Source organism: Falco cherrug, chromosome 3 (assembly GCF_023634085.1).
Source record: "Falco cherrug isolate bFalChe1 chromosome 3, bFalChe1.pri, whole genome shotgun sequence".
In the NCBI taxonomy this organism is placed as follows: Eukaryota; Metazoa; Chordata; class Aves; order Falconiformes; family Falconidae; genus Falco; species Falco cherrug.
In genome coordinates this window covers 115,195,963-115,220,859 of record NC_073699.1, presented here as the reverse complement: position 1 = coordinate 115,220,859, position 24,897 = coordinate 115,195,963, and the positions used below count along the sequence as shown (strand labels likewise).

At 46.1% G+C, this 24,897-nt stretch overlaps 1 protein-coding gene across 7 annotated transcripts in view; it reads right to left on the bottom strand.

Annotated features, from left to right (window-relative positions):
• Window positions 1-6,489: 6,489 nt before the first annotated feature.
• Window positions 6,490-24,897, bottom strand: part of LOC102059557 (lethal(3)malignant brain tumor-like protein 3) — a 51,604-nt gene continuing 33,196 nt past the window's right edge. For 5 of the 7 annotated variants that reach the window (XM_055705216.1, XM_055705220.1, XM_055705218.1 and 2 more), the window contains 8 exons: window positions 24,510-24,624; window positions 24,288-24,387; window positions 23,246-23,425; window positions 21,770-21,901; window positions 21,313-21,374; window positions 18,728-18,894; window positions 14,143-14,205; window positions 6,490-10,764 (listed from right to left, as the gene is read on the bottom strand). In XM_055705216.1, coding sequence (XP_055561191.1) covers window positions 10,636-10,764; window positions 14,143-14,205; window positions 18,728-18,894; window positions 21,313-21,374; window positions 21,770-21,901; window positions 23,246-23,425; window positions 24,288-24,387; window positions 24,510-24,624 — 948 coding nt within the window. In that variant the 3' untranslated portion in view covers window positions 6,490-10,635. The remainder of the gene's footprint in view (window positions 10,765-14,142; window positions 14,206-18,727; window positions 18,895-21,312; window positions 21,375-21,769; window positions 21,902-23,245; window positions 23,426-24,287; window positions 24,388-24,509; window positions 24,625-24,897) is intronic. The other 2 variants (XR_008731410.1, XR_008731411.1) reach the window with 2 other exon arrangements.

Below are 24,897 nucleotides of genomic sequence, written 5' to 3'. Positions count from 1 at the left end.
ATGCTGCTCTCCCTTGAAACCGGGCAGGAGCCACACATGACGGTCTCTTGAGATGCAAAGCTGTTTAGCTTCTGCCCAAGAGCAGATGAGTGTGACAAGGTTAACAGAAGGCAAAACTGTCCGTTATTCGCAGAGTATCTGCCATAGCAGGTCTTACCCCGTGGGATCAACAGAAGGCTTTGTTTTCTTTATCCCTTCCAGTAATTAATCAATTTTACTGCTAAACAAAGCCACCTCTTTGAAGGGGAGGTCTCCTACTTGAAACCTGGCTTCAGAGGAAGTGGTGGATGATCTTAACCAGACATGTCTTCTTAAAAGGATGCAGTTGCTACTGCTCTGGCTGAAGATCTGGAAGATCAAACGGTGCTCTGAGAACTCACTTTACTACATCATATTCCTCTGTGAAGACACCATTACCTGATCTCCAGCGTCCAGAAGGCCTTAAACACATATTCCCAGCTCTTCCCACTGATGAAGCAGAAACATCACAGCCATTGCACCTGGGTGTCAGAAAGATGCTAAGGAGGAGGTGGGTGGTAGCTCCATCACCTCACCACAGAGACTGTGCCACCCGATGGCCTGGGTGTTAGTTAAGCACAACACCCTTCCAGCGCTGATGAGAGCCAAAGCTCATGGTTGACCTCTTCTGCCACATCAAGAGTCTCCAGCGTGGGTGGATATTGGTTTTTTTGGGATATTGGCATGTTATGCTCCTCCTGGTTGTCACCACAAGCAGACAGGGTTGATATTGTTACCATCTGCACTCACATCCAGCCCTTTTCTGTGCAGTTACAGGGGCAGAAACCTGTATCCCACCTGGAAGAAGGCTCCTTGGCTCCATGATCAGAAGCTCCAGATCCAAGTATATAAAGGTTTTCCACTCATAGTGGATGTAGAGTTATTTGCAACATCCAGCTGGAAATATGGTGGTGACATGCAGTAGTGCTATCCACTGCATCACTCTGGGCTTTTAATGTAATTTGATAACAGTAATAAAATAAAATTAAAAAATAAATTAATAATAATAAAAAAAGAGTCTGCTCTTCCTGCCCTGCTTACAGCAAGTCCTCATGCACATTTTATAAGAGAAGCTGCCTGGTTATAAAAAAAAAAAAAGACTCACTCTGAAACTGATAACACTGAACAACTATGTTTAGACCCAAAGCCAAAAATGCTTTATTTATTTGAAATGTAAATGATTCCTTTATCTACGGCCTTGTTCACAAGCTGTTCAGGGCAGCTTCCTTCCAAATGGGTCACTTAGCACAGTTTTGCAAAGTCCTGGGGAAGAGAGAAAGCTGCAAAGAAGACATGGAAACCCTCTTGCCTGATTTATGTAGAGGAGGGTGGGAAAGGGGCCTCCCCATCCCTTGGGAAAGCATCCCCAGAGCTGCCTTCGCTGGAGACTTGCTGCGAGGCTGCTGCAACAACCTGAGCATTGCAGCCTGTGCTGCAACCATCAGCATCGCTCTCCCGCTCACATCAGCTCCATCTCCAATGATCGCTTTTCCTCCCCTGCAGTCTCCAACTGGTGAGCACCACAGGAGCGTAAAGATCCCTCCAGCACCCTGCGCCAGCAGAGGAGCCTCTCTCCTTTGGGGCTGTGGGATTCCCACTCCCTTTGTGTCCCTGTCCTGGCTCCTGCTGCAGCAGTGGGTAGACATGATGCCCCTGCCTGCAGCCTGGTCTGGCTCAGGCTGGAGGATCTCGGTGCTGCTGCCTCCCATTTGTCCTGGGCTTTCTGGCCATGGGAAGGGTCTGCAGCCCGTCTTGGTGGGAGCGGGGCAGGCTGTGTTGCTGCTGGAGCTGCGCTGCTGCTGCCCAAGAACATCTTCACGCTGATTTGTTACAGGATTTGGAGGAGCCGGTGGGAAAGCTGCGGGTCTGCCCTCACCCTGCGATGCCCGAGGGACCCCCCCCCCATCCTTTGCTGTCTGACCCACCGCCTCCGGGAGGGATGCAGAGTCAGGGCGGACCTTAGGAGAGCAGAAGGTGGGAAAGGAGAGACGAGGGTGAAGAGAAGGGGAAGCCCATGGGTTCACGCATGCGTGTGCAATGTTCAGTGATGGGAAGAGAACTGACTGTGGGAGCATGGCAGAATTAACCGATTGCATGAAGAATTGATTGATGGGGTGGGAGATTTGCAGGGCAGCAGAGCCGAGCAGGCAGGGAGGTCCCGCAGGCAGGACCAGGGAGAGGTAAAACCCAGGGAGAAAACTGGAGAAGGTGCTACTGAGCTCTGAAAGGTAATCAGGCTAATGCTTTCAGCACATGGGGCTCTGGCACAGCGCAAGGAGGAGGAAAACACTCCGTTTCAGGGGGTGGGGAATGTTTCAACTGTTATTCTTTTGAAATAAAGATGCTTGAAAGGTTTTTCACTGAAACCAAAGAGCAAGACCTTCCCCAGCCATCAACCAGCAGCAGAGACATGCTTGAGAAAAGGGAAATTTATATTCAAGCCTCTCCTCTGGCTTTTTTCAATTCCATCCATGAGAGATGAGTTCAAGACGATGTGAAAACCATCCAGAGAGGCTCATTGAATAGTTGTGTGGTCCCATTTCGTAACGCAGAGACATACCACAGCTTCCCTGCGCTTCATTTCTGCCAGGGATAACAAAACCCAGAGCTGCGTGCCCTGGGTACCTGAGCCCAGAGCAGAAAAGCTTTACACAAGTTTTAGGACAGTGCATGAAGTGGAGGCGTTTTGGCAACCCTGACCAGCAGAGCCGCCGGCTCCCAGCACAGCCACGACTCCAGCCATGGAAACCACCTGAGTTTGGAATAGCCTTTTTTGACATTTTTTTTTAAACACTTGGATAATTTGAGTCAACTGAAGAACAGTGCTGAAAGGCAGCCTGGGCAGCGCTCTGCAGGTGGAAAAGATTCTTAAGTCAGCATTGCTGCAAAAACCGCTTTGTGGCCCAAAAGGACCCACCACCAATGGGGACAACAGGTTGACCCTGCTGAAACCACAACCCCGTTTCTGAGGGCAAACCCTACTGCAAATGCAACACCCATGTGATTGAAGGCACCGGTGCCACGCTCCAGGATGGGACTGGTGGGGAAGGGGTTTGCCAGGGGGATGCCAGAGCCCCCAGCACCTCTCAGGGCTGCAGCACCCGGACCCGTCATGCACAAGGCTTCAGCGTGTTTCTCGGAGACGTGGCTGGAGATATTCCAGCAGCAAATGTATCCGTCTCCAAAAGGGGGAAAAAAAAAAAATCCTGCTTACATTAACAGTGTCTGGATGGTGAATAATGCAGAGAGCAGAAAGTGTCGTGGGGCAATTAATTAGCTGAGGCTGTACCTGGTGGCAAGGTTGTAAGAAAATATTAGGGGAAGTGACACACAAAGCCAACAGATAGTGGAGCAAGTGCAGTATTTGGGGAAAGGGCTGCAGCGAACACAGCTGAAGTTCCCCCCCCAGGCAGAGCCTCATCCTTGAACCCCCCCAGCCCCTGCATTTTCCTTTCATGCCACCATCACCTCTTTCCCCTGGAGCTGGAATCTGCCCACCAGTCACGCAGGACGGAGAGGGCAGGTTCCCCCTGGGTCCCGCCGGGGCTGGGCTGGCAGCACAGTGACGTTTGTCTTCACCATTCCTGCACCTGGAAAAGCTGCTGGGCTTGAGAGTGTGACTTGAGTGTGTGTGTGTAGGAAACCCAGGCAGAGAGCCTGCCGGCACCCCTGGAGTGGCGGGATCCGGCCAGCCCAGTGTATGAGGAGGTAGGAGCTGGCACTGGTGCCCAGTACACACCTCCAGTTGCATCCACTGGTAATAGCAGGTTTAACCAAGCCCTGATAAAATGCTTATTAACGCCTCAATCCCGCTGCAAAAGCACAATGAAAACGAGTGTTTAAAAGCACTTAAAGGGCAGATGGTCTTGGCTTCTTTTTCATTTAACAAGATGCTCAGCAGAGCAACCTTTGCAGCCGCCACCAGCCGCCGGGCTGCTCCCTCCCGCAGGTGAGCCTTGGGGGACTGTGGGCACCTCCTTCGCCAGAGCAACCCCACCGCAGCCCCCCAGATCCCGCCGGGCACTTTACACACGCAGGGAATAGAGGCTACAGTCAACCTTTCAAAGGAACACCACAACTCCAGCACAAGCTTTTCTCTCAAAATTAAGGTTATTCATCTTTGAAAGCAACCCGCTCACACCATCCCGCCCACACCCCCCCGACCCACGGCCACCCTCCGTGCCACACCACCTCCCTTGATGAGGATGGGAGCAAAGCTCAGTCTCACCAGCACCAGCTCTTGAACTCCAAAACCACGCAGCCAAGGCCAACAGCCTCCCACCACCTGCAGCTCCGGGAGGCAGCAGCATCCCTGGCTGGGAAGGCAGCGGATGCCGGCAAGGGGCACGGCAGCAGCATCCCTGGCTGGGAAGGCAGCGGATGCCGGCAAGGGGCACGGCAGCGGCACCGCGGATCTGCTGAACCCTCCACGGCGGGAGACAGAGGGGAGGACGGGCAGTCACTGGTTTTGCTGTGTGGGAGAGATGTGCTGCATGGGGTGGAGGTGGGTAGGGTGCTCCTTCTCCCCGTCGCTGGCTCTACCCCCATCAGCCACGTTTGCCCCTTTGGCAAAATTTCAGGCCAGGGCCACCAAGAACGAAGGGGCCGCTCGAAGGGAGCTCAAAGCGCCACGAAAGCCACAACCTCACACAGTCCCCCGGGAGCATTGCAGGTCACACCTTCCCTGGCACGAACACAGACACTTTCAGTAACGAAAGGCAACAAGTGAAGGTTCGTGCACATGCCTCAACGCAGAGCTGGGTGCCAGCGTCCTACATGGGGCAGAGCTGCTGGAGAAGAGGAGGAGGAGGAGGTGGAGGAGGTCTCTGCTGGAGGCGAAGGCTAAGGTCTTTGCCCACCTGCTTCAGTGGAGTGTGCAAATGCAGCCCTTGAATCGCAGCTGCCACAGATCAGTCTAATTACAAGGGTCTGACGAGCGTCTGGGACAGGCTGAGCGCAAGGAGTTTTGCTTCCGTGTCTCGAGCCGTTCCGAAGGGCTGCAACCAGGCAGGCAAAGGCAGAGATACAGGGCCGAAAGCTGGTGCAGCAGTGATGTGGGTGGCACATCTTTCCGCCACACTTTTTCTTCACCTCAAATCAGAGACCCCCCAAGCCCGTGCATGGGTGTGCAATCCCCACTGGGAATCATGCAAGGGCCACGGCATGAGGGAAAAAGCAGTCCCAAGAAGCGTGGTCGGGGCTGGCCACAGAACAACTTGAGCATTCAAGCAGGCAAAAAATAAACTTTTTTTGTGCACAAGGAGAAACATGACTCCGGACAAAAAATTCCATGTCTGCCTGAGCAGAATAATCTGCAAATATAATCAGCCATTTGGGTGATTAATGCACCCTGCTCTGTTAAGACTTCTCCATCAAAATCTTGGTTAAAAAAACCCCAGCCCCTTCCACAGAGAAATTCAGATATCACGAGTGCAATGACACAGACAAGCATGCATCCCAGCAGAACCCCGAGGGAACTAACAGAGCAAGTAAAAGCAAAATCTGATGTTAGCGAGTGTGCAACAAGCATCCCAGCTCACCAGACTGGGAATCCAATCACGGTAACAAAAGTAAACAAGCTGGGGTTTAAATAGAAGCAAAAAACCTTGGAAGGGGAAAAAACCAATGAGAGCAAATGTTTACCCTGATGATGGGATAGTTTCGAAATTATGGCGGGGTGCCAGCTCTCCAATATTTTTAGTTTTGAAAGGTCTGATAATCTCAGCCGCCAAAGCGAATCTGTGCCCTGGTCCCCTCTTGCCCTTGGCTCGGTGACGCGCTGCAGGTGCAGCTTCAGCCTGTTGGCTCTACCAGAAACACCTCTGCACAGATCGGGGTGAGCTTCCACCACCTGCTTTTGGGGGGAAACCAACCCACAGCACACCTGGGCAGCGTTCTGCAATGGATCAGCCAATTACAGCAGAAACAAATGCCCAGGTGAGTTCATTAAAACTGTTACGGGGAGCACATGAAGAAGCCCCCCAGGGAATTCAGGAAGGTAAAACAGACACAAAGACCCCAAAATGCAGAGGTTTAATGTCAATTCATACCGATGAGCAGATCTTGCTTGTTTTAGTTAAACACTCCGGTTTGGAAGCTGCTTCAGGAAGCTGGCAGAGCCCTTGGACGCTCTGCAACAGGGAACCATGAGGCATCAAAACACTGTCAGCAGCAGAGGACAGCGAGGAATTGGGGGATTAAGGACAGTCTTAGTGGCCAACGCCAGCCAAGGGTGATGCTGTCCTGTGCACAATCAAGGAGAGCTCGAATACACAGCTTCACTCTGCCTGGTGGAAAAAAGACGCAAAAGCTGCCTGCATTTTGATTGCCAGGTTTGGCGGGGGAGGAAAAGAAGGGGACAAACCTTGGCAATGCCCAACCCACCCCGGTGACAGCCCTTCGGGGCAGCGAGCCAGCCCAGCTTCCCTGCGGGCACGTGCCGGGGTCAGACCCAAACATGGAAAGAACGAGTCAGGTTTGAACTTATATTAATTTTATTCACATTTCCAGAAGAAAGCATCGGTGGAGTGCAACGTCATGGCTAGTGTCGAAAAGCTCAAGTATTTGTTTGGTTTAGAACAGGCAAACATTTCAGAGGCTTAACCGAGGCAACAGGCGCACACTCCCTTCCCCTGCACGTGTTTCCAGTTCAAGTAATAGGAATTTCAAAAATAAGCTAGCTCATCACATGATGGAGAGGATGTCAAAAACTTTAAAGCTTTCTCTGGTATAAATCCCTAAGCAGGGCATGAAAGTAGCAGGCAGGAAATCTTCTACAGCTGAACTAGCTTATCCCCTGGGCTGAATGTTTTTGTGTTTTTTTTTTTTCCTTTGGTTGTAGAGTTTTGCTATCAGTGCTGCCAAATGCTTCTGTCCAACTTTAATGCAATTCATTACCCAGAGCAGAAATTTACTGCTACTGGATTACAAGGATGATCGTTGGTGATGGCACAGAAAAATTTTAACAGGACTCTCTACCGAGGAGGAAAAGGGAAAAGGAGAAAAATTTGATTGCTTTGGATTTCAAAAGCAGGGATACAGGAACAAAAACATATCCAGGAATAAGATCCATTTTAATTGAGAACTGAAACTTCCCAATTGCACTGCCGGCCCACGGGAAGTTGTCCCAGCTCTGGGTTGCTTCTAAGTAATATATTTATATTTCTAAGTGACTTCTGGGTTCAGTTGGGCCAACAGCTGGTTTCTGCAAACTTTCAGCAGACAACGGAAGCCTCCTCAAAGCAGGTGGCATTAACCAGTTTCAGCTTTGTTCACCACAGAGCTACAACTTTTGGCTTTCTGCTTCAAAGTGCATGTTTCAAATTAGACAAGGCATTAGGCAATCAAAGGCATCTGCAGACCCCTTGCCTTGACGCAGGTATTGACCAGGACTGGGAAAAGGCAGAGCTGAGTTTGTACAGGCAGAGTCTGGCAGCACAAATAAGTCACCAAGCCACACGTGAAAGCGGCACTCCCCGACACAAGCCAAAGGGCATCAGCAACCAACAAATTCCAAAGTTATGGGCTAAAAGATGAGCTAGTTTAGTTGGTTTTCTCCCTTGTAAATATTAGGGAATTGTAAATGTGTCCAGTGAAGACCCTGGCAATCTTTTTGCCCTTGTGTTAATAGTGAAGTTGCTTGATTTTATTAGAATATAGCTATATTTGGAAAAGGAGTCAGTAATGGATGTGTGCACATTCTTGCTTGTTCTGCAAAGACAATTATTGGATTACAAAAAAAGGCACAAGAAGCACATTCCTCCTTCTTCTATCCCTAAAAGGGTTCCTCCTTCCTCCTTGCTGAAAGCACTACTCTTGCTGTCACTGAACAAACTCCAAGTACGCATTTTCGACTTTGATCCAGCTTGGCTTGGAAGCCCCTAGGATTAAAGATTTCCGTTTGAATAATTTCAGTGACTGGAATCTCATTGCTTGTTTCACCAATTCACATCATCCTCCATCTATATATAGTAAAAGAGATGAAATAAAATTTTATTTTGTTTTATTGCTGGAGGCAGTCTGCTGTCCCACAACTTGGTTTCCCAAAGGAAGGAGGTAAAACAGAAAATCTGGCAGGACCTTTCTGCTAGAAACAAGAGAAAGGTGAAATTGCACTCACCCCACCTGGCTGGGTGTCACGAGTGAGACAGTGGAGCAAAGAAGGGCTCAGGGTTATTTAACAAGTCAGTGGAGAGCCAGGAACGACACAGTCCAGCTACGGATCCTCTGCTCCAGTTGTCAGGGAACAATTTTGCTTTGCCTGGAAGGCGAGTTGTGTCAGAGTCCAGGAAATGCCACTTACAATTCTTTACACTGATGCTAGATGTGCAGAGTGGGATAAAGGAACGTGACTCTTTGGTGAATATCCTGGTTTATCATACTAAAAATGTATTTTAATAAATTACATTCATATCTTGCCTAGTCCTTAACACTGCTTTAAATTACTTTCCTGCAGTTGCCTGGCTGATATTTAATGTTTCAGCTATTAAATATCCCACCAACCCTATGCCTTCTCTGTGGAAGGCTTAAACTCCTTAACATCTTATATAAAAATAGAAAGTACGGAGACAATTTTGCTCTATACAATAATTCAGGACTGAATGGCTTCAGCAGTGTGGATTCTGCTCTATTTACAATTTTAAGGAACTTACCACTTTAGGCAAGTCACAAGGACCTTCTCAGCAGCTGGAAGGTTGGACAAAGGATGTGGAGTGATTAGGGAAGGAAGACCAAGTGTGGTCCTTCTGTCACCACATGGTCACAGACAGCACGTTCATTTTGTTCCCAACAGCTCTCGGAGAAGCTGCAGGGCTGGGGCTACAGCAGCAACGGTGACAAAGATGCCAAGTCCAGGAGGGAGTCTGAGGTGGGTGGATCACACCTCACCATGCAGTGCCCTGAGAAGTTCATGCAACCCTGGGCAAAGGCTGATGGCGCAACACCGTGCAAACACACCTAAGTGTTCGGAAGGGCTGACACACGCAGGATTCAGCCTGGCAGCTCTGAATAAAGGGATGAAAAGGCTTCCCTAGCTAAGGTGGTTCTAGCTAAACTCCAGAACAGCCAAATATCTATCAGGGAGCGTGGCTAGAGGAAGAGTCACGAGCTAGCGTGCTGCCAGGCATGAATGGAAACACTGAGCAGAGCCCCAGCAGGGCTCACCGCTTCTCCCAGGGCTTCCGTTGTAAGAGGATGGCTCTGGAAGTAACGGTGTGGAAATCCCCCACCCAGGACATCGCAGTCCCACGTGCATGTTATAAAATTATGCTCTGACTTTGAGCAGAGCAGGAAACACTCGTGCTCCCCTCCCACCAGGAGAGCACAGACTGCATGCACAGGAACACAGCCACAAGCTTTGCTTCCTCCCTGATGTAGGTTAGCTCTCTCTTTCGAGAAATAATTCTTACCTCGTTTTGCTGTCTGTTTAAATCCCAGTTCCCCTCCAATCAAACTTCCCTGCGTGCTCTGCCTGTCTGGCCACTGGAGAGGCAGAGGAGACGGTGCCCTGCTGCTACGGCACACCGACTCTGCGGCCGAACAGACCCAAGTCCAGCTGGAAGCTGAAAAGGCTAAAGCACTAAGCATTCAACGAGTTTCGATTGTTCAAAACTAAAAGCAAATTGTTTCTAGGAAATCTGTTTGCATCTGTACACATATGCTGGGGTTCCAGCACCTGTACACATACACTGCTGGGGTTCCAGCTCATACTCCCAACATTTGGCTGGCAGGCGAGAGGACATGAATAAGCCCATCCAATTCCCAAGTGCTCCTCATTGTGCCATTTTGCCGGAAGACGTTCCTGGTCCAGACAGCAGCTGCACAAAAGCACTGATGGGAGAACTACAGCTAAAATATTTATCTTTGTCTCCTGTGGGAGGTATCTTTACGAGAGATCTTTGCCTACCCAAAGCCTATCTACACAGGGCTTGCTTCCTGCTCTCTGGTGACATGAATGAGAACATTTTGCTTGTTACCAGAAACGATGCGAACCGTCGCTGATGGAAACCCTTTCCCCATGCTACCTTTCTGCTGTGGTGCCAGCAGCCCAGTAGCCAAGGGTAGTAGAACAACTAGGATCAGCAGGAGAAACTGAATTTTAAAATCAGTCCTGAAAAGCTCAGCTCTTCAGTCACAGCATTGAAGGATACTGGTCAGTTGCTCTGAAGTGCATATTGTTTCCTATTTTCTTACTCTCTTTTCTCAGAGTTGTTAAACATACGGAATATATTAAACATGCTGGTGATAACTCAAGTCTCTCTTTCAGGCACTATCATTGGACACAGCAGTCATTTTACTCATCGCTTTCTTCTTGCTATTGCAGCTCCACCAACGTTACCCTGGATTCCCCTTATAACCGGAGGTTTCTTCTAGATCTCAAAAAGAGATTGATATATCAAAACCAAATTCAATTACAAAATATAATAATATCCTCTTCTTGGAAGTGAAGCTGCCCCATATTCCAGACTATGGCAGGATTTTTATGTCCTCAAAATATCTTTAATAAGTTCTACTTAAAATACATCTGAGTCCCAATCTGCCTGTTCGGCACGTTGTAATGCTCTCAGGTGGGGATCTGTTCCCTGTCAATTCTTCATGGGCTCTGCCAAAGGGCTTTGCTCAGTTGTCTTCTGCAGACTTGAACATGAGAATGGCATTGTAGATCTTCAGGGCAGGACCCAGCTTGATACTGAGTATTTTAACTATGTCGCTCTGGTTCAGGAGCAGGAAGGCCTCACCATCTATCTGCTAGAGGTTGGAAAGACAACATAAGATAAAGATTACTGTCAAGAGACAGGTGGGATTCTCACTTCTGCTGTGCTTTAACTGAGGGACGAAAGTACAGACAGGTCTGAAAGACTGAAACCTCGTATTTCTCTCTAGTTCCGGCATACATACACACCCCTGCGGAGTTCGCAGGCACGATGCCCTTTCCAAGGCTCTCAGACCTCATCTAGCAGCCCTTTTTCTAGAAATAGAGGAGCCTGAGTGTGGGCAACGCTTATGGAGAGACCATAAGGAGGATGCTTGTTCATGAGACTTTACACTCACTATAATTGCTCTAAAAAGCCAACAACTGTCAAAAATCCTACGACCTATTCACAATCTGTGGCCAGAAATTCGATCAGGAAATCCAGAACACAAGCCTTCAGGAGGCAGCTATCCAAGGATTAATATACTACACTGATCTACAACGATTAGAGATAGAAAATCATCATTTCCTAGTGCATTCATTACATACTGTCACTGCACAGACTCTCCAACCCTTGTTAAGCTGTTCAGGGTAAAATGTAAAGGCAAACACCCTTTTTTTGCTGGTTGGGGTTTGTTTTTTCTTTTGTCAGCTCTGTAAAAACCTTACAGATGAGAAAAATTCCTGAGACATGAACATCTGGCTGCTCTCACAACTAGGACGTACTATGCCCATAGACCACAAGTCTCTGTTTAAGGGACAAACAGGAGGCTATTGTGAAATGGTTTTCAACGATGCTGAACAGGCGTGCGTAGCACATTGTAAAAGAGATCATGCGCTATATAAACCAAGGCATAGCAGAGACATGTAATCTGTCTGGACTCACATACACACTCCCCTAATTCATCAACAAGGAGATATTTGATTAGATTCAAAGTAAGCAAGTGAAAAACATTCTACCTTGTGAAAATAAAGGATGCTCTAGGTAGCAGCGAGTGAAATTGTGATGTATTGTTTTAAGAAGAGGTTAAAAATTTACTTTGGTTTACAAGAACATCCAGAGAGACAAACCAGATATAATTAATACAAACCCCAAATGCTGCAGGGAAGAAACCAAAGATTAATGGACACAGACAAACAATATGTGTCTTCCTAAGTTATTCTATTAAAGTTCATTTACAGAGACTGACAGCGTCTCATCCTCTCACTTGATGTTCACCAGTGCAGCAGACAACGCTGGACACTCAACTCATCCAGAATAACAACTCTCCTATTTTTGTAGTCTTCCTAACTAGAACTTTTTTGGATGTCAGCGACTGGTGGAAGAAGATACACTGAATAAGCTTGGTCGAGATTTGGTTTCCCCTTCTCTAATCACACAAGAGACCGTTAGCAAGTTACTTAACCTCCCAGTATGTACACTGGAAATGACAGCAGTGCTCCCAGTCCACAGATGTCCACACAACATCCCCGCACCTTATTTGCAAGCTGCCTGGCCTCTGCACTACTACAATGAACATATTAAAAATAGCTTGAAACAAATGGACTGCTGCTTAAATTACAGAGTCAAGAGTAGCAGAAAACTGCTGGAAAACAGTCCTACATTTCAAAATGCTTTTGAGGCCAATATTATCACTATGCTTCATTTTTACCGCATTGCTTCAAACTTGCTTATTTTAAACAGACCTTCCCTGAACTGGACCTAGAAACAAGCGCAGTATCAGTGCCTGTGCTTTATTATTAATTTCTTTGTTCCATCTTATTTGGATGGTTTTTAAAATTCTGCGCACAGTTTGTTCTCTTCGTTCCTAATGTACGCAGCAACTCATCCTTCTCCCCCCCACCAAGAGAAGTCTGCAAGGGATTTATTTATCCTAAACGGCAAGCACTCAAAGGCCTGATTACAGCTAATGGACAATGGGGGTGGAGTTCAGCAGTCCTGTCACTCACACCTGTATTCTGGCCAAAGCCAAACTGCTAAGAGGGTTTTAATTTCAAACTGACAATTTGGTTTGAGCATAAACCTGAAAAACAACCCAAGCTCCTCTCATCTGGCACAGGGAATCATACTTGGAGGCTACAAAAAAGTAAGGTATTAAGACAGAACATGGCTATGCCCCCTTCCAAACCAGAAAGCAGTTGCTGTGTTCAGGACCCATTTAAATTACGGCTAGAAGAAATAGAATGTGTTGTGAGTGGCTGGATTCATTACAAGATTTGCTAGTTACATCTTACCTACCAAACTCTCACCTATGAATACATCTTCACTAGAAAACTATGCACCTTTTACACTCAGCTACACTGAAAGAACGTATTCAAAATTATTCATTTGAATAAATTTCATTATTTCCACTATATGCAATTACAGATAATTCCACTGCATTGTTACATTGTGAATAGTGCTTTTTGCAAGCCTCCATTTCTTTTGCTTTGTATTTTGTGTGCGTGCATGTTTTTTAAAACAAGAGAAAACAAAATATATATACACAAATCCCATAAATTGCACTACAGCCTGATTCATCCTGAAAGAAAGCCAGCTCTGAGGAGCAGTCATCTATTAAAAACCTGCCCTTTACAGTCGCTACAATGTGCAATGCTTTTCTTCGGTACAGAGGGTGCGCTCAGTGCTGCACAGAGAAGGTACAGCCCCCTCCCTCAAGCTCTTACAATAAGAGCAGTAGAGCTGTAAGATGCCAGAAGGGGAGGTATGCCTGTGCAAATTAATCAGGGGTTCATAAAGAACCTCCAAAAGTCGTATCTGCAATGTAAGTGGAAGCCAAAGCACTCAGCAGAGGCTAAATGTCTATGACCCATCTAAAGAAGTGTGCTAAAACCCAGGACAGCCATACCCCGGCACGCGCTGAGGTTTCTCAGAAGCTGTGGTGAATGCACCACAAACAGGGAACTGAGCCCAGCCCAGCCCATGGCAGCGATGACAGGACACACTGCCTGCAGGAGATGCTCTGATTTCCCAACCACTGCTTGTTCGAGGAAAGGTTCCCCTCCTGCCCTCACCTCAGCCCTTGGGGGAAGCCAGCGATTCCTGGGAAACCCCGTGACTGCCAACCTCACCAAAAGAAGCAGGCATATGTGCTCGTTAAGAGGGAGCAGATGAGATCTTCGCTGCACCATTCCAACAGGACATCTTCACAACGATGCCAAACCCACTACACAATAGTCCAAGACAGGATGTTAAGCATAAGCTCAGTGATTGGAACTGCAGGGGGAATTTAAAGCAGCAGAATGCAATTAGCCATGCTGGAATTCAGCTCGATTCTGAAGCTGCCTCCTAAATGCCACAGGCTCTTTAATGACAAGTCTGAGTATGTCTATACTATCTGCACTGTAACTCCAGAGTAACGGGGTACAAAACCACCTCGCTGTCACCAGACCTGTCGGTGGCACAGCACAGGATTTGGGCAGACCCGACTTACCTCTTCCCTGAACACAGATGCTTGTTCTTTGCAACCAGGTAAACGCTGGATAAAGCTTACCACCTGGAATTACATTTGAGAAAAGAGAAACACAGACAATTAAAATGAGACATCATCAAGAAAAAAGCTCGTATTTCTATATGAGAGTTCTACATGCAAGAATTTTGAAGCCTTTAATACCTAAAACTCTTCCCTTAGTGAAGGGTATATATGAAAAACATTACTGGGCTGTTGCTGCAACACCTCCGTGAAGCGTGTTCTGGTTATCAGTAATAACATTCTGCACTGCCATTTGACCATTTCTCTCTACTCTGTAAAGAGTCCAGCTTCTCCATTCCTCAAAAGGATCCTCATAAAATACCAACATTATTTCTACAGATTAAAAGCTGTATATAGCTATATTATTTTAAACCCATCCACAACTTCACTTTCTCTACGGTATTGCTGGAAAGTAAAATTAAAAAGAAAAAAGGATTTAGACATTTTCCCATGACGGCATGCCTTTAAGAGACAAGATAAACCAACTGAATGAGTACTGCTGGTTTACCAACACACAGAAGGCAGAAGAGCTGGGAAGAAAAGGAGTTTTTCTTAGTCTGTGGTGGGTGCACAGGATCCACGGAACCAACAGGATTAAACGAGTAAAAGTTAATTCTACATTTTACATTAGGGAAAACCTTTCTAAGCAGGAAATCTGTTAACATTTGCAATAATCTCCCCAGAGACATGCAAGCAGATATAACGCTAAGTAGTGCAAGAAGCAGTCCTGAATGCAGTGGAGGATGACTTAATATGTATTGTCTTCTCCAGCTGTAGCTTCACTGCTTCATGGAAGATCTGTATATTGAGGCATAATCAGATCAAACATTTCATGCTAATTGGATGCTCCCTTGCAGGAGCAGCTCTGTTTCATGAGGCATATTCATTTGAGTTATTACAGATGTGACATTTCTTCCATGAACACAGATAAACAGTTAGGAGGGGTCATTGTCAAATACAAGCTTCCCTTTAACTCAGTGTTGTCAAACTCTCTTCTAACTCGTGTCACTGCATCTCCAGCTGATCCCACCACTTGACTTACATTTGTTCCCTTCCCCCAGTTGTGACTCGCAGGAACAGAGCTGTCAGCATGCCCTCTGGTTTTGCTCTACCCTGGCAGAAGCCGATTTTTGGTGAACAGCTCTGACTCCCGTTGTTTCTGTTATGTAATCTGAAAGCAGAGCATCGCTCTCGTGTTTCGCCCTTATCCTCTGCTGGTAGAGAGAGCTCCATTTTAAAGGGAAACACTAAAATCCACCCCCCCCCCCCCATTGGGCAGTGACTCCAAATTTTCTTCAATAGAAGTGCAAACTCCTATTATAAACAAATAACAAACCACTACTTTTCTTTTGAATCACACCCCCTGCTCCTTATAATTAAAACACAAATGAAAATCCTTCTGCAGGGTCTAGTACCTTCCAGAATTAAAGAGACAGTTGGACCCCTCATGGCAAGATGATAAATGCCCTTTAGTGCCTATGATATTGAGAGGCTGGTAGACATCTCCGGGGAATGATCTGAGCTTGCCTTGCTCCTGTGTTATTCCCTGCACAATTGCTGCTGGCTATTGTCACGGATGCTGAGTGACAGACCTTTGATCTGTCCCAGAAGTCAATTTGTATGGACACTGCAAGCATTCTGCGCCACAAGAGCGGCCTTTTAAATAAACAGGAGTCCTGGGATTTACCAGAAATAGAGAAAAGAGAGGGAAGGAGGATGCAGGAGGAAAAATCTGGAGAGAAAGTCCCCAGGATGCGAGCCAAACCCTGGGTTCCACTGAGCCACAGTGACCTGCCTGGCTCAGCACTGCTGGGGAAGGTGAGTCCCCAAACCAAGATGTGGCAGCTGAGGGGCAAGGGAGGCTGGGGTCCCAAGCCAAAACACACTAACGCTATGGATCAGAGGAAACCAACTCAGCCCCACAGTGAAGCCCTGAACCAAGGGAAAGGGTGAGGCTGGAGGGGCTCAAGATGAGGATGGGAGAGATGTCAGACAGGTTAGGAGCACAGTGGGGTCAGGCAGACCAGGGCTCTCCTTTGAGGAGCTGAATGCCTGCCTGCCCTTCCTGCTGGCAACAACCCCAGTACTCACAAGAGCGATCTGGTGGAAGCATCTTACACTATGACTGCATATTGGTAAAGGGTTGAAAAAGAGCTTTATGCAATTCTGAGAACACCTCAGAAACTCCATGCAACCTGTACAGAACGTTACTGCAACCCCAGGTGTGTGAGAGACACTGAAATCAGCACAGTAGCTGTATACCTTTTTGGTGAAGTTGGAAGGTAACCTCACATGGCATCCCTTTAATATCAAGCTATAGCAGAACTGACACCACCTCGTGCGCCTATGCAAAGAGGAGCTGGGTTTAACTGGGATTTAGTAATCCACAGGCAATTAGCACAAGGCAGTCCCCCCCCACAAGGTATTAGCATCTGATGCAGGATTAACTAATGAACAATACAACTCTAGCGCGTACTAATATTTTTCTGTAATTCAATATCCTTCACTAGCTGTGCTCTGAAAACATGACAGGAAGCTTTCAATAAATAACAAAGCTGCATTAAAGTAACTACTCTTGTTGACTGTTCACAGTGTAACCAAGAGTTTCTTAGCTTGAGGGTTCTTAAATAATGCTGCTCTGCCATTTCAGCTGCTCTCAACCAACAGAGAATTAAAGCAACATTTTTTTCCTTAATGTGGGTTTTATAAAATAAAAACAGTTCTCCAGTCTGAAACCAAAGGAGAATTTTACACCCCCACTGCTCTTGTTTCAGACCAGCAGAACGGCCCCCTTTGTGCAGCAGTTCAAAGCACAACCCAAAGGCAAGTGTTTGCCCTGTAGGAAGATGTTAGGAGCCCAAATGCCGACAGATCAAATCTGCTTTGGACTCACTAAAACACAGAAAGTCCTGCTGCTTTCATCTTCCAGACCTGCGGCTACATTTCACTGCACATGCTGATCCTGCAAGTGCTTATACAGAGCCCAAATTGATTCCTATGGGAATTTGTGATGAACATAATTTGCAAAACCAGATCCACTGTACTGAAATTCAAGACAAAACCTGTAATGACTTCAGCCAGTCCATTGTGGTGCTGCAACTGATCTTTTTAATGTGCCACACACTCCTGCTGGCAGCTGAAACTTCATCAGTTGTTTCAGGCTGCAGCATTCTGGGTTTTGAATCACTATATCCAGAGTGCCCTGTATTCGTGCCCTGTGGTCGCTGCTTACATTCATCTGTTATCAAACTAATATCCCAGTTAAATTTACCCAGCAGTTGCTTTAAAGGTCAACTGCAAAGGACAAATTTATTTGGCTTGTATCCTGATTCCCTTCTCCCATGAACCAGCCTCCATGTTCTATCCAAAAGAAAAGAGATTCTCATTTTCATGTCAGAGGATTAACTGCTTCTGCCTTTATTGATTTTCTAAAAAACCTTTTGGAAAAATCACTGGAAGCTTTCTCCAAAGAAGGCTACAAACAGCAGATCTTTCAGAGAGTTTTTTGTCTCCTTGCTATGGATTTAATTCAAACACATTTTCATTACAAAAAAACCCCAACAACAAATTCCCAAAAAAACAACAAAAAAAAAGTACCAAGTTTTAAAACAGCAACACTAATTGCTCTATCCCCTTAATCATCACTGTGGTTCCCATCTCCTGTGATACTGCAGTCCCACCAGACTCCTAGCAGTCCTCCAGCATGAAGAGCAAAGTCAAGATTGGATTTATCTGATGTAAGAGGCACTTAGGGAAAATGCACTTTCTAAAAGTCTCTGAAGATCATCTATGCATCTAGAACAGCACCTTCTCCCTGCTTTGCAGATTACCTACCTTCTTGCAAGCACAATATTACAGCACATTTCTCTCGAATTAAATGGCCTGCTATTAAGCGCCAGGATCCAAATTGTCACCGCTTCCCAAGTAGAGATACAAATATTATTTATGCCCAAGGCATCAAGGCAAAACCCAACTACTCAGCACACAAAAGATACTGGCTTTTCCACATGCCACCTAATTACAGGAGACATCTCAAGAGCTAGGACTGCAGACATATCCCCAGCTGCACAGCTACCTCTGTCAGAAATCAGGTCAGGCTGTGGGCAGTTTTGTTCCAGGGGAAGCAGGCAGGGAGACGCAGGAGGTGTGGGCATGCACAGTGCAGTTTGGAATTATCTGCAATGTAAAAGTGAATCAGCAGTGAAGTCACAGGAGAGGGGGAGAGAGATCAGAGAGAAATGGAATCTGCTGTCAGAATCACTTTTCAGGCCTGAGGACTAAAAGAGCAAGGGGTAAACAAAGAAATGGAGGGAATTCTACTCAGGGAAGTAAGCCGTGGACACCAGAGGGTTAATAGGCATCCTTCCCCTCCCTTATAAAAGGGACTTGTGTATAACTTGAGTCAAGTCGGCAATATGCAAAGCAAACAGAAGAGCACTGCCTAGGAAAGGAAAGAAAATAAAGATGTTTTCCAATGAGCACTCCAGAAAAGGAGGGCTCTGGCATTCCCATGCCCCAAGAGCACCGAATGGAACAGGTAACTCACCTCTTCCACAGTCCATTTGGCCACGTGTTTGGCCGTGAGGCCCGAGACCTCTGGCAAGAGCTTGCAGTGCTGCTCCCAGCAGAGATGGAGGCGATGGGTCGGGTTAGAGGCCAGGGAAGGCATGAAGATGGACTGGTGGAGGGCCTGCTGGAGATCCAAATCAGAGTCTGGAAAAGGAAACGAGACAAGTCACAGTGAGGCTTCAAGTAGGAGCAATTGCAATAAAGCAGGAGGAAGGGTCACACTCTGGAGGGAAAAGCAAGGCAGGGTGAGCAGACTGCCAGGCACAGCTACTGCATGGCACACTGAGCTTTCAGGGCGTTCTTCCCACCCTCCCAAGAAGGAGAAAGAAAAAATAAAAAGATAAAGATAAGATTGCCAGGCTGGAGGCTTTATCGTTAGCTTCTTCCCTGGAAAATGATGTCATGCTGCTAACAGAGAAGATGTTTGCAGCATTTTATTGACAAGGTGGAGGAGTTCTGGTAACAGCATCTTCAGCTGGAAACTAATGGCATCGTTCCAGCTCACAGCTGTAGCCAGCCTGCGAAGAACGCTACGCGTGCCAGCTGATGGCCTGGGCTCACCACCTCCCCAGGAGGCTCCCAGGCCAGCGGTGCTGCAAGTTACCTCCAGACATCAACTCCCTCCTTGTGCGTCAAGTGATGGAAGCTTTAAAAATCAAGGCAAAAAGAGGAAGAAATCACCCCTCCCTAATGAGATCACTCGAGTAGTGCAGAGTCATGGTCCTACGGGGACTTGCTGGTTATACAACAGGAAGCGAAGCAGAGGATGAAATCAAGATGGGAAACATTCCTCTGGTTCCCAGCGGCTAACGTGTGCTGCCCCCTCGCCCCCCGCCCTGCCAGGCTGTGCGCAGGGTGTGCAGGCTGCCCAGGCTGCCCGGCGCCATCCCGTGGCAACAGGACAAAATTCCTGTTCTCTTCCTGCCTTCAGCAAGGTCTGGCACGGCCTCGGCTGGGTTTGCTCAGTGTTAGCGCAAACGGGTGTTAGTAGGCTGCTGTGTAAGGATCTGTGGGGTGTGCCAGCCGCTACATGTAAAGCACAAAGGAAAACAGCACTATAAAGACAAAGCACATTTCCACGATTTGCCTGCTCCTCACCAGCCAAAGTGAAAGCACCACTGGCATAAAGCCTGCTCTAGCAAAGTCCCTGTCCCCAGCTGCATCACCTTACCTCATCCCCACCTCCCTAAACGATGCAGGCAGCATCAAATACAGGTCTTTATTTGTAATAATGAGACCAAGACAGAGGATTTAAAAAAATTAAGCCTGTGTAAGAACTGCTCAGTTCGGGAGCTGATGCTCCTGGTGACAACAGGGCACAGGACACTGCTCCTGGGCTGTCACTTACTCCTCCCCTGCCTCCCCCCCGCCGTCCCTGGGGACAGCAGCTGGCCTTGCCACCACCTCCCTGCTGCAGGAGGTCCTGTTTGTGCCCAATGTTTTATGTACTGCCACGTTCCCTGCTGGGTGGGCACTGCTTCTGTCACAGACTGTCTCCTTCACTAAGCCCAAATTCTTGGGGGTAAGTGTCCAAACCACGATCTAAAATTACTTTCCCTCTGAGAAAGAAGCAGTGTTCTAATAGCTTAAATGTAGATGGGATGAAAGCTCTGGGTAATCATGAAATTACAGGTCAGTGGATTATTGCAGAATTTCCCTCCGCTGATTTCCATCATTCTGTTTTAAGGTGAATGCAAAGGGAGAGCAGACAGCTTTCCCTGCCAGCTGCAACTGCAGCCCATAGCTGGCAGACTTCTCCAGCTCTGACTGCAGAAGTCAGCACTAGGTAAAAACGAGTATTAAAAAAAATAAAAACGTGCTAGGCACCTGTCCCAGTTTGTGTCTGCTTAGCTATTTTTGATTGGAGACTTATTACCATGTTAAATCCTCCTAAAAGCCTGGTCAGCTTGGTTCTCTGAAATGGCTTTTTATAGTAAATCTGAAACTCAAGCATATGGTTTGCTAAAGTGATATCAGAAAGCTGCTCTTAAAACTTAACCTGTCATGTACCAGGAAAAAAAAAAAAAAAAAAAGAAAAGGCATTATTTTTCAATTTAACTTTTCATTTTCTTTTTCATCTACAGGAGAACTTTGAAATAGTCACCACCCAAAATGATTCAGAGTCTGTTTCTGAATACTCAGAGGGGGTCTAAAGACGTAAGTCCGTGGAACTTAAAACTATCTGCCAGGTTTTGAGCAAGTCTCCCTTGACACTTCTGCTGGTTCCGTCACCAGACCAGTCACCGACTGTTTGGGGAACAAAAGCTCCTTGCCACTTCAGAAGAGTATACAGTGTACAAGAGATGGTGCAAGCTTGTCTTCTCAGTTAATATGTATGAGGCTTCACTCTAGAAAGTATTAAACCTTTCACTTCAAAGTAATTTTACCCTTCTTCCTCATTTTAAAGGAAGACAGACCACCATTCCCATCACCTCCAGTGTGTGCTTTCTCTTGACTGTGGAATCAAAGACAAAAAAAGCTTTAAAGTTTTAAATGTTCCTTGTGTCTGTGGTATACTGCACATATATACACACAGAGAGAAAAAAATAAAATTTAACCAACCTTTTCCATTGCTTTCCTGTTTCACCAGCTGGAACTTTATATAGGCATGTGAACACCCAAGCCTGAAAGCATCAATTATAAAACATTTCAGAAGAGACACAAACTGATGTAATTCCTTTTCTATACAGAGATTAATGGGACTCATAGGAACCAAAAATTTCTCCGTCTTAAAGTAAGCAATAGCACTACTCTGTCCCTGACCTCTCTCTGTAAGCTAAGGACTGTGCTATTAAATTCATGGCTAGAACTCAGATTTGCATTTACTGCAGGAAAGAGAAGGCCAAAAATAACGGGAAGGGAGGAGATTTACCATGTCATTTTAAACCCCTGTGCTGCAAATCTCTGATCAAACTGGGCTGTTCAAAGTTATGATTTACATCTGTATTTCAGATATAGTAGCAACATCAAGAAACACAACTGTTAATGCATGAAAATACATCACAAAAACCTTATTTACTTTTTCGGTTTGGCTTTGATGTCTCCAGAGGAATCCTCTTCTACCCAGTCTCTCTCTTGATTGTTTTCAGACTGTTCTGACAGACTGTGAACACTGCTTTGACACGACTTTTCACTGTCTTGTGCAGATTTTCTGGGAAGGCAGAAAAACGACAGGAGCTAAGCTGACATCCTCTGTTCCCTTTCCCTGCAGGAGAGCAAAGCTGGCTGCTCCCTGCAAGTGAGAGTAACAACTACCACCTAGTGGTAGCAGCTTTCCTCTCCACTCATCACTACCGGCACAGCACAAAGTACTTTTTTACTCTTCAGCAGGGCTTGGGAGAGATTATGTGAAATAAATCAGCCCCTGTGGACTGAGGCTCTGATACCAGCAGCTATAAAAAACCCACTGAAGCATGTGTTACGGTGAAATCAAGAGATTTAAGATTTTTGAATCCTGATACCTCTGGATAACGTTTAAGAGTCTCCGTGACTGAGTTTGATGCGTAAACTGAGATACACAGATGCCCAGGGAAGGACAAGCAGTAGGGTGTTACCAGATCTGCATACTGAATTCAAACCTCCCAACATCAGGAAATGAAGTATTTAGAAGAATAGAAATATATTACAATTTTAGCATGCTGTTTATTCTGGGAGAATCCCAAAGCTCCTGAGAGCACTTTATGGTAACAGTGCCATTGAAGTGCCATCAATTCTCATGTTAAAATTAGGACACAGAGACACCTGCATATTTCTGGGATGGGAGGAAGCAAACAGGCCATGTATGCCAGGGAGGAGAGAGAAGTATTCCTTTTTCTGGCCAAATATATCCTGAAAATATTATAAATCTAATATAAATCTAAGCAAATAAATGAACTTTAAAATGTATATAAGCCTTCATATACCACAACAAAGGCCAAAAAGTATTGCTGTAGTTTGCCCTAGTGAGACTGGATTTGCATAGACTAAAGGTGACAATAATAATAATAAACATTTTAAGTGCCTCTTGCAGTCTAAGAACTAACAGAGTTTGCTTCAATGCTTACTCAATTCCAAGATCTTCATGTAAGCAAATAGAATATCTGAAGGAACTCAACTTGTTTGCCAGGTGATACACATATAGTCATTATACCTACCAGCATCATGCAGACAACTCCAGGGTGGATTGCAGTTACCTCATTTGACAGTTTTAGGACAGGAAACGAAGGAAAAGAATATATTTTAAATTGAAACAGCAAGACAAAATTTATGGAGGCAGAATGCAATTTCCTTTGTTGGAATGTGACCAGAGCAGCAGGATTAAGGAATCAAGAAACCTATTAAGGCATATGAGGGTATAAAAATGCACTGCTCTGTGTTAGGAGTGTCTGGGGCATGGGTCAGTATTACAGACGGACAAACTCAATGCTCTGCTGCTTCTCTGCCAATTTCTGTGGTTTTCAGCCTTGTAAAATGGGTTTGCTCCCCAGTACCTGGCCAAGAAAAGGGTTCAGCTCACCTGGATTGTGGAGAGTCGTCTTGCGAAGACTCTCCTGCCCCCAACAGAAATGGGGCAGAAGTCTCCAGCTTCTTGGCTTTCTGCATGCTATTGCTAGGGGAAGGTCTCTCCCCACTCAGACGGTCCTGTAACACGTTTTCTCTGCTGAGGTTCACATCAGAGTATGGGCAGCCAACTAACCTGTGTTAAAGAAAAAAAAAAGGCCATGTGTGTGTGTGTGTGCGGTGGGAAGAGAGCACAAGATGATGATGCATGTTTTTAAGTTATACAGTCTTACCAACCTCAGGCAGACATACCCATCAAGAAACCCAGATAAAGTGAAGCTAGAAACACTCAGGGAGTTGTTATTACCCAGTTTTAGGTGCAGGAAAGCAGGGGACTACATGGCAGAATTAGAATTAGAAACCAAAGTGATGTTTTTGAAGACTCACCTCAGAGAACAACAAGAGTTACTCCTCGTAACCTGCTTGTTTGAACAATATTTCATGAAACAAGAGTCCTGCAATTTCAACTCTGAAAAATTCAAGGCCCTTTACCACATTATATACTACTAGATCTTCAGACCTCCCATTTGAGATTGGTTTTTTGCTCTTTAAAATAGTTTAATTGAGAAAAACCTTTTCCAAGAGCCCAAAAGATATCAGAAGGCAGAGCACAAAACATGTGCTAGCTCTCCTCACTCTTACACTTTAATAATCTACCTACACCCTCTCCCTCTTTAACTGTCTCCTTGCATGCTGTTCTCGAGTAAATTATTTTACCAAAACAAATTCCTTCAGTAACGCTGGAATGCAGAAATTGGAGTGAATTAATCTATGTTGGATTGCATTGCAGCTGTAATGATTATACTGGTATAAACAGAATTTATGATGAAACAGTACATTTAGACACAAGAGGGAGCTGCAATTGCAGGTATAACTATCTCCAGACTAAACACCCCGAGATAATTCCAGTGCAGTGCAGGTGCTTGCTGCAGCATTATTATTATGGACAGCAGTCAGACGCTCGCAGGCAGAACCCTTACAAGATCTCATATACATACGTATAATGTGTTCCATATCGTGGCCCCCTGACATGACCGATACCATGGCAGCCTGGAGTAGGACATGCTTGTCCTACTGTTCCCACCCGATCAACAGCACCTGGTAATAAGAAAAAAAAAAAAAAGTTTTTTTATAGATTTGTAAAATGCTCCTTGCATCTGAAGAGCTGACTGCATTTAGGAAAATTATTCGACATAACAACATGATGTCATCTACTTTACCTAGAGGGACTTGCAAAGCATGTCCAGTTTTTGCACACCAGCCTACTGGATGAACATCAGGGCTGTCCGCATCGACCCAGAAATCATAATTATGGTCCCAACCATCAAAATGTATCTAAAAGAAGCACACAGTCTCAGTGAGAGATACAGTTAAGGACATGACTCAGCTTTTATTTTAACTTCCCCCTCTGTTTCACCTTGCTCAGCTTGGGGCTAATTCATTCAGTCTTTCAGTCAAGCACAACTGTCCTTTGTGCTCAGTGTAACTATTTGTTTTCCTGACCCCTGCCACCTATGTTTCACAGAACAACCAGATTCCGGTGACACAGTTAAATCACAGGGTCTGCAAGAAAGCACAGACCATGGGGTGCTCCAGCACACTCACTCA